The 10325-nt window shown below is 35.9% G+C and overlaps 1 protein-coding gene across 1 annotated transcript; it reads right to left on the bottom strand.

The window, feature by feature from the left end:
* Window positions 1-302: 302 nt before the first annotated feature.
* ATP4B (ATPase H+/K+ transporting subunit beta) lies at window positions 303-9671 on the bottom strand. Its single transcript, XM_050951522.1, has 7 exons — window positions 9560-9671; window positions 7140-7268; window positions 5887-6000; window positions 4849-5048; window positions 3923-3979; window positions 1174-1266; window positions 303-994 (listed from the first exon to the last, which is right to left on the bottom strand). The coding sequence occupies exons 1-7, from the start codon at window positions 9669-9671 to the stop codon at window positions 833-835; spliced, it is 867 nt and encodes a 288-aa protein (XP_050807479.1). The 3' UTR covers window positions 303-832.
* Between the last annotated feature and the right edge of the window lie 654 nt (window positions 9672-10325).

The following is a 10325-nucleotide window of genomic DNA, read 5'->3' as shown; positions in this document are numbered from 1 at the left end:
AAACTCTATGGTTGTAACTAGTTTACAGAAGTAATATACTCTTTGCTCACTTATGCTTTTATCCCAACTCTGATGGATGTAGTTAGATGCTACATTTTCATTGATTACTTTTTATTAAATGGTACACGTAAAGAGCAATTGTAAAAGGTGTAATACTAAATACTGCTATAAGCTACACGGGCTAATTTTCAAGTCACTTCCTTTGCAGTCATTGATTTGTTGCATCATAAAACAAATAACAGCTCAGAATATCATGTGTTAATGCATGATACAGTTAGATTTGAATATACTTTTTGATTTATACATTTTATACTAAGTGGATAAAACTAATGTGTAATGAAATTACATTGCAAGCTAGTATTTCAAAACATCAGGGTATTAATGCGTTTTTGCAGCAATTGAATTGTTTCTACAATGGCCTAGTAAAGAATAATTATTAGTTGTGACCAGAAAAGTGACTAAAATCGACATCTGGGTACTCTGTCCATGCTTTTCGTGAGTCATATATGCTCAATTTAGAGGAAATTCATTTCGTAATAGTATTTGTGCTAAAGCACCAACATACAGTAGCCATGGAAGAGCAAATTCTGTGTATACATCAAGAAAAATTACTACCTTGCTTCATCTATTGTAAATTATATCTTGATTTTTAGATGGCCGGAAGATATTTCAGTACTGGTATTTACAAAATGTCTTTTGTTAAACTGAAATCTGAGCAAATTTTTTATGGAAATCATGGAAAAAAATAAATATAAAATAATGTGATGACATTTAAGTCACTTTTCATACCACACCCACTTTTCTGAAATGTCTTGGTTTGTACCAGTAATACCTAATCTTGTATTTTCATTTTGAACTCCACTTTTCCTTCATATGGATCATGAGGGTTATCTGAGGTAATTCCAGTTCCAATGACTCTGCACACAACAGTAACTTCTGCATTCCTTGTAATGTTGAGAAATTTCACTGCTACCAAAGGATTGCTGTAGGTGGGCTGGGATAAAAGAAAGATCTTTTAACCTTCTTTTGAAAACTTGAACTATCAATTTAGAAATGCAACTTGTGAATTTGATCAAAATTTAATTCACATATTTTCACAAAGATATTTCAAACTGCTGATCTCATAAAAACATAGGGGAACAAAACCACAAATCTGAGTTCAGACACACATACCTGTGCTTTCTTTCCATAGTATGGGAAGTAGTGAAGGTTAAAGGTGCCATTGACTGGGTAATATTGTAGTTCAAGTGGGCTGAAATCATCATGCTATTTTTGAAGGTAGGAAATCAGATATGTTAGCACTCAAACTATTAACCATCACTCAGTTTTCAATAACATGAAATTCAGCAAAGACAAGTACTAAATACTGCACTTTAAAAAAGAAAAACCAAATGCACAAATACAAATGGGAAATAACTGACTAAACAATAGTACGGGTGAAAAGGATCTGGGAGTTATAGTGAACCATACACTGAATATGAGCCAACAATATGGCAACGTTGCAAAAAAGGCTAGTATTCTGGGATGTATTAACAGAATTGTCTATTCCGCACTGGTGAGGCATCAGCTGGAGTACAGTGTCCAGTTCTAGATGCCACCCATTAGGAAAGATATGGGCAAATTAGAGCTGAGAGGAGAGCAACAAAAATAAGATTTAGCAAACCTGACCTGAAAGGTTAAAAAAACTAGGTATGTTTAGCTGTGAGCAAAGAAGGCTGAGGGGGGACCTGTTAACAGTCTTCAAATATGTCAAGAGCTGTTAGAACGAAGACAATGATCAATTGTTTTCCGCATCCACTGAAGGTAAGACAAGAAGTGATGAGCTTAATCTGCAGCAAGGAAGAGTTAGGTTAGATATTAGAAAAAACTTTCTAACTGTACGGATAGTTAAGTACTGGGATAGGCTTCAAGGGAGGTGGTAGAATCCCCACAATTGGAGGTTTTTAAGAACGTTAGATAAACAGTGGTCAGGGATGGTCTAGATATACTTGGTCCTGTCTCAGGGCTGGGAGGTGGACTAGATGACCTCTCAAGGTCCCGTTTAGTCCTACACTTAGAATCATACAGTCACCTAAGTATTTTATAGCTATTAAAACCTAAATAATATGCACAGACCCCAGTTCAGCAATCCATACTTTATCAGCGCAGCACTTGAGAACATGGCTAACTTTGTCCCACTGAAATGAATTCTACAGTCTCAGCTTTCTTTTGAAAAAAAGTTAATCTCTAGCTGTTATGGTTGTCAAGAGAAACCTCCAAAGTGTGACAAGAGCTAACCAATTCAACGGTATCTACCTGAGTTTTCAGAGAACCTAAAACAATTGCTCCAAGTTGTGAACTCCCCATTTCATTTCAGAAACCACTGATGATACTTTAAAGGTCAACTATTTCAGATACTCAGGATACTTAGTTTAATTAGTTCACTGTTTTCAAAGTATGGAAGAAAGGAGAGGAATATATTATAAATATCTTTGATCTCCAATATTGAAAATAAGTCATTTCTTAGCATAAAGTAGGGATTGGCAACCTTTGGCGTGTGGCCTGTCAGGGAAATCTGCTGGCGGGCTGGGACGATCTGTTTACCGCCAGCGTCTGCAGGTTCAGCCGATCGCAGCTCCCACTGGCTGTGGTTTGCCATTCCAGGCCAATGGGGGCTGCGGGAAGCGGTAGCCAGCACATCCCTCTGCCCATGTCACTTCCTGCAGCCCCCATTGACCCGTAACGGCAAACCACAGCCAGTGGGAGCTGCGATCGGCCGAACCTGTGGACACAGCAGGTAGTCAAACTGTCCCTGCCCACCAATTGATTTCCCTGACAGGCCACGTGCCAAAGGTTGCTGATCCCTGGTCTAAAGAATAAAAAGCATTACAAGCACATTTTAAAAACCCAATTTAATTTCATCTATTTAAAATTCTAAAATATGGGAAGACCTTAAACCACACATAATAGGATTAAAAGGGATATGTGATTGGTTTCATTTTCCTGAAGGGAGCCTCAGCTTTCAAGTGTCTGGGAAATGCTGCTATGTGATATCTGAGGGAGACATGTCCAATAGATTCTTTCAGCATGTTGTATATTCTATATTACAAAATACATAGTTCCCACCCTTTATGTGAAGCAATTAACTACTTTGATAGCTGAATGCCAATTTTGTAAATAACTTTCTGTTCTGGACACATTTTATTTTTATACATTCTTCCTTAAAGCCTGACCCAAAGCTCATTGTCATCAATCTGTTGTGGATCAAGCCCTGTATCACTGAATGTTAGAGAAATTTGCAGCAATGTAACTACTTTTATATAGTTACGCTGGTGCAAACCTAGAGTAGAGGCACACTGCATCAGTGTTAACCAGAGCTGGTGCTGGTGTGACTTGCCCGGGTAACTTACCAGATAATTTGCACCAGTTAAAAAACAAAACAAAAACCAAGCAAACAAATGAAGCCAGTATAGATATGACATGAGAAAAGAGATTTCCCCCCCTTTAAATTATAACTAAATAAACCTTTTTCTTAGCTTGAAGTCTTGTATACTAACTGCCCATAGTAAATTATAGATGAGTAATAAACTGTGGAGGTAAAGTGGTACTGGTGGGGAACTGATAACATTCAAACTTCTTGTGACAAGTATGTTTGGTTAGGATAATGTCTGATTTGGTTAGCAATATCTGAACTATGTTTTCAAATGAGTTAGAATAAATTTAACTTTCCATTTTCTTACAGTTTTCTAGATCTGAAAGGTATATGCAGGTAAGAATACTTCTACAGAAGGAACAATTGCACATTAAAGTGAATTGTAAATTGAGAAGTGTTTGCTTAGGGAAATGTTGATTTTCAAAAATGCAAGAGCATCCATAAATCTTGTTGAAATCAATGATAGTTGCAGTGCTTGGAACCTTTGAAATGTGAGCGCTCCATACTTACTTGAGCTGTACAGCTCACCCTTGGTGCAGTGCCATTGCCAGGGAGAAAATTGATAATCTGAAACATAATAAATGTTCACATTAGTCACTTCAGAATTATTTATAATGTAAAAGCTTTGGCAAAAATGATGTGTTTAAATTTGCATATTGCTTTGGCTGCCTTTTTCTGGATCTTGGTAAAAATTGTGAAGCTTAGATCATTTTTATTGTATGCAATAATAAAAAACACCTTAACACAAAGTATCATATTTGCAGTGTGGAACACCATCACTTCCTGGCTTTTGTTTTTCCTTAGGCTAACTAATTTAATTGCAGACATTCTTTTGGAGACTAGTGTTCAGCAAGAAGAAATTACTTAATGTATTAGTAAAATTACAGTTTTTAAAAGTTTTGCTGCCCTCCATGACCTGACACATCAGCACTGGCTTGGGTTGAGTGAACAGGCACATCCTTGTCAGGTGCAAACTGGCAGGATCCCCATCACCAGTAGCAAAGACAGAAGTAAGCAAGCACCACTGGGGAGTGTGAGGCAGAACCTCCCCTTCCTCTCTGCTGAATTTTGAGCTGGTAAGCCCTCTAAACAAGGCACTACTGTAGAAAGTGGCAGCTTTTTTTTAAAGGAGCCTGTTCTTCACCTGAAAAAAAAACAAGTACACAAGCTTTCCTCCCAGAACTAGCTCTTGCAGACATTAGTTTTCCCCTATGTTGCTCAGGTTTCATTTACTTAGTACTTGTGATGTTATAATATTACTAATTATCCAGTAATCCATAGGATTGTCCAGGAAAAAGACTATACTTGAATTTCTAATGCAAAATTGAGTTAGATTCAACAGCAATGGGTGATCTAGAAACCCCTAGCATGGAAAATTATTCTGATTATTCTTCTATCAAACATTTCTTTTTTGGTACTTTAGGATTGGTACTTACTCTGTTCATTTTTATAATTAAACATGGTTTTCCTTCTGGAAATCCAAAAGTGGAATTTGCCAGGCCAGAGCAGTTTTCAAGCATATCTGATGTGAACTTGCAGGAGTATTTTGTTTTGTTTGGACCAAGGAATGATTTTTGAAAGAAGTATTTCTCACTTGTGCAGTTGATGTTGGCATGTTGTGCAGTTGTATTATATGCTATATCAGTGTGAAACAAACAAACAAAAATTAATTCCTCCATATCCTGGTTTGTGGCACTGAGCTATTTCCCTCACAAATTGTAATTTTTAATAACATACTCCAGGTTTTTTTTGTAGGAGACCTAGTTGTATTTCTAGAGAGAATAGAATCAAATAGTATTAATAAGGGCAAATGGTACTTTCTATAATTCACAGACAGTAACTATGTTAAAATGGAGTGAAGGTTGACAGTACATATCAATAATCTAGAATAAAATCCATTATGGGGATGTTAAAATTATCCTCAAAACAATCATTAGAAATTCAGGAAATTTAAAGTTAGGTTTAACTTAAAATAAATCCCAACATATATGAAGGTATTAGGGCACCAAAACAATTTTAAGTATGTTCTGTAGTGACATCAGGCAATAATCACATGATTACAATTAAAGCATATGTGTTTGTGGTCACATATGAGATTTAAACTTTTTTCTTTTCTTTTTTTTTCCCTCCTCATGGTATCACAATATTAAGATTATTCGGGGGAGTGGATGGAGCAGCGAATAGGTCTACCATGGTGCTGCATTTCTTGAATCACCCATTTTACATTAATTTGATTTGTAAACTCATTAACAGATTTACTTGTAAATTTTCAGAAAATTTATTCTATACTGAAAAGATGTACTATTTTATACTCACTGTAGTTGTGAGAAGATATGCTGTATTTCCCTTACAAAGCAAAGAGACTGAATCTCTACTTTAAGTGCAAAACTCAACTCTCTGTTTACTAGGGAGCAGTGATCTGTCCTTCTATAATGTTATGTTTATATTGAAATAAATCTTATTTCTTTTCATACCTGAAAGAAATTTGTGAAGAGTTGTTACATATTTCTCCCAGGAGTTTTTGTCAGAGACGTTATAATAAATTTCTAATCCTCCTTCACCATAGACATCCGGACGTAATGTCACTCCTTTATTTAAAAAAGAAAAAATGAAGAAAAGAGAAATGTTTCAGGTATTGATCAATTTATTTAAACTAACTGCAGATGTGACACTGAAATAAAAGCTATCAGTGGAACTCCCCTGAGCCCCTAGTCGCTGTTGCAAGTGATTTAATCATCCTGCACAGGAATGATAGGAAATCTTCAGAGGGCGTATGCAAAAATCTATGCTACTTGTGAAATGCTTTCTTTTCTCTTCGATTCAAGTATGTCTCCCTTATTTTCAGAATGCCCTAAAATGCAAGTGCCTCTGATGTCCTATTTCATTTATACTGTATTTTCCCCAGCACTTGTTAAAAGTAATGGGTATAATTATCATATGAATTCTAAAAGCCAAGTATATTTCTCTGTGAAATTACTTTCCAACATGCAAATTTAATGTTTGACAGTAATTATTTTGCCAGTAAACTTAAGTGTTGTTTTCTCTTCCCCAGTTTAAAAATCCTAATTAAGAGCAGTTCTATACCTACATAAATTGTCTAGTGATTGGCTTAACAGATTTTTTACTGCCCCCTTTTCCATCTATTCACATTTTAAAGTCCTAATCTTTACTGCTAACTCCATGTTTTTTTGTCCACCTTGTTTTTACCTTTACTTTACGCCTGATTTATTTCTTTTTGGCATTTTTCTTTCATCATCTTTGTTCTCTCCCTTTCTATATCACTTCACTTCCATGGTTCTCTTTCTATAAATCTCACATTACTACAGTCTTTTTTTCCTCTCTGAGTGTGCAGTATCTGAAGAGACTTGAAGGTGCTGCTGTCAAGGAGTGGAGAGATTTGTTCTGTCTTGTTTAGGAAATAAGAGCCCATTTACAATTCTTCTGTGGGAAAACTCATAGAAAGGGAGGAGATTTCCCTGAAGTTCCTCTTGCAATTTCCCCTGATTTATTCACTGAGAGGGCAGGTTTAAATAGGTGACAGGACCTGCTCATAAACCTATCAGATACCCTGAGAGCCAGAGAATGTCAGGACCCTGATCCTGTGCCCCTGCTTTGTGTCCTCAGCACCCTGACCATTCCTCTACACAGGAACTCGTGTTGTGAGAAATTAGAATGATTTTGATACATTAGCCATATGGTATGAAATGGACAGAATTTGTGACTATACCTGGTGATTTTAATCGATCTTGATAGTCCGGTGTATATGGATTGATTGTCCTCATTAAGGAATATATGGCGAGTGAAAACAGCCCAGTCATCACTATGTAGAAAGCAACGTAGTACAGACTGATCCACACTGTAGGGAAAACGTATGATTAACAATATCAGGTTAAAGTGAATATTTCGAGTAAGTCCCTCCCTGCTATGTTTTTGTTTTTAGTAGATGCTGTCATGACTAAAAAGCTTGAAAGGAGTAGAAAAATGGAGAGGCAAAGTAATCCAGTGGACAGAATCTTTGTTTGAACTTGACTTCAGTGGGAGTTCAAGGTACTCAGCATCTTCCAGAATTATGCACTAAATTTGTTGTTTTAAGTCTTATCTGTTAATTTAAAAAAAAACTTTTTTTCTGGAAAATGTAAAGTTGTTCCATTTTATAAGGAACATAGTGAAGGTGTGGAGTAACATACCACTGGATATTATTTATTGACTGACAGTTTCTTTCAGCTCATACGTAAATTTGGATAGCTTGAAAGAAGGGGCTGAGGGCTACCCATTACATGAAAGTTTTTGTTTGTTTGTTGGTTTTTTTATGTAACTAGTGATCAGCACAGATTATAAATTGAAAAATCTGTGCCACTTCTTGGCATGACCATGTTTGTATGTTCACCATACTTATCTGCTCATTCTATATGGAGGATATAAAACAGTCCTGATGAATTTCACTGACAACACTAGTCTGCTAAAAATATGATTTGGTCACAGATCCCATTTACACTTATTTCACACTTTATCATTGAATCCTTCTCTGATAAATCGCTTCTCACTGCCACCTGATTTACAATGGTGTGAGATTAGAACCAGGCTCTGTTTCTTCATACATGTCTGTAAAATACCTAGTACACTGTTAGTTCTACATAAATAATTAATACAACAATCCACATGGAATAAGTTAAAAAAAAACACGATTTTTTATCATATAACCCCTGCACCCACCAACATTAGGAAAGGTTAATTTTAAGTAAATTTTCTTTTTAATTTAAAAATTGCTGCTAAGATCCATTATATCAAATTTCAGCTCAAAAAAACATCTTACAGGCACATCTGTTATCTCAGAAAAGGAGCAGGGAGGGAGAGAGTAACCTGCAACTGCCATTAGTATCTGTGGGACAAGAAACCTTTTAAAATCAATCAGATCATGCCTTCTTTGAATGTAGACCAGGAAACATGTTGTTGCAAAGGCAGGGTTGGTTATGGATGGATGGGTTGAGCTCAAATGTGCATCAGTGTGCTGGGATAAAACAGCAGATTTACTAAACAGAAATGAAATCAGAAAAATCATTTTGGAAAGGCAAACTGTATTTCCAGTTATTTGGATCTGAATTTTATCTTCACTTGCTTCCCAGATGGGTCTGAAGAGAAAAAAACAGATCCTGCTTCCTGTGTTATCCTGACATTTTTATAGATATTAGGTCCAGTTCCTGTAGTTCTGAGCATCCAAAACAACCAATTAAAGTTAAAAGGAGTTTTGCATACATAAAAACTGCAAGGTCAGGTTCCCTATAGTTAATCCTGCTGTCAGAATCATGTCATAACTATAACACATAGGTATTGATAATTAATGATTATCTTAATTTGCATCCTTGACAATAATTTGAACCAGCATGGTTTAAAACTATTCTCATACTTGAGGAAAATACTTGGATCAATTTTTCTTTTATTAAAATGGCCTATCTGGTTATATAGCCAATTGTTAATATTTATCCGTAGTCTCATTGCCTTTGATATGGTGTCTCTAAACTGGTCAGAAATGTTAAAAGTCCTGGCTAAAGACAGCTCAGCTGTTTGCAGTCTGGCTTTCGTAGAAATTCTGAAAAACACTGAATTCCCATAGTTTATTTTAATAATTATTTCTCAGTTTCACAAATCATGGAATCATGTACATTAGATATGGAAGTCAGTGGGAGCAGCATTAAAGACCTTAGGTCTTTTAATCTTTCCATATAAATCAACCCTGCCAGCACCTTAATCATTTTGGTTGCTCTTTTCTGTGCTTACTCCATTTTTCCAAGTGATTCTTTCTTTGTCTTGTTTTAAGTCATGCTTAAAGTGTTACATTCATCCTAAAGGTGGCTCTGGAATTTTAGTTATGGCAAAAAAAATCCTTGAATATGTGAAACAATTAAGAGATTCCAAATCTCTTCATTGAATAACTTCTCACTCAGAAACATTTCAGGAAATGAACTTGTGCTTTAACAAAATATCTTATCAATCCCTGGGATGACTCACAAGCATGCTACGAAAACAAGAGATCTCCATGACCATGCAATATTTATCATCTCATCCTAGCAAATTAATGAGGGACAAACAAAAAAACAAAAGTCATGCGGCTTTCTAACAACACTAGAATGACATATGTAGACCACATACCCCAATTAATCAAGGTCCTTCCCATCAACTGCCCTGTATCTGGATTCCATACGAAACGGTTGAAATTTTCCATCCGTTGGCTGCAGGTCTTCTTTTCATTTAAAGCTGCCATTTTCTCAAAAAAAAAATTAAATTAAAATAAAAAAAAAATCCCAAACACACAGACAACCCCCTGAAACCCAAAGAACACGAGAAACCAAGAAATTCAACTGATGCCCAAACAGCTGGTCAAGAAGAATACTCTGCTTTTTATACTTTTCTTCCCTGAAGGTCAAACAGATTACACCCGATATCACTGAAACCACCTAATGGCAAAATGTTGTCCTGTATAAACATTGCTGATAAAGTACAATGTTCAGGTTGGCAAAGAAAAATTAGTTGCTATCACATGTCCTTCTACTTTCTCTTTAATACCTTAGTAGCTCTCCAGTGTTACACATTTTGTACAGCACCTTTAGAGCTTGTGATACGTTCAGCTTGATAGCTGTTATCAAAGCAGATAAAGTTAAGAACTGTTTCCCTGCATTTTTTTCTTTTTTAAATAATCTACAAAGATTGGATCAAATTCTATCCTTGCATCAGATGAAAGCTCAATCAGGTCCATGGGATTGCATGGGGAATAAGTTGTCACAGAGTTTGGTAAATTATTCATCCAGTTTGCTACCTTTCACAAGTAGAAGGGGAATTTCTCCCTGCTTTATACTGGAAGAGTTATTATAGTGCACTCTCTGATTATATTAACTTTGGCCACATGCAGGACACTAGT

This window comes from Gopherus flavomarginatus, chromosome 1 (genome assembly GCF_025201925.1).
Source record: "Gopherus flavomarginatus isolate rGopFla2 chromosome 1, rGopFla2.mat.asm, whole genome shotgun sequence".
Taxonomy (NCBI): Eukaryota; Metazoa; Chordata; order Testudines; family Testudinidae; genus Gopherus; species Gopherus flavomarginatus.
This window is presented reverse-complemented; position numbering and strand designations above follow the sequence as displayed.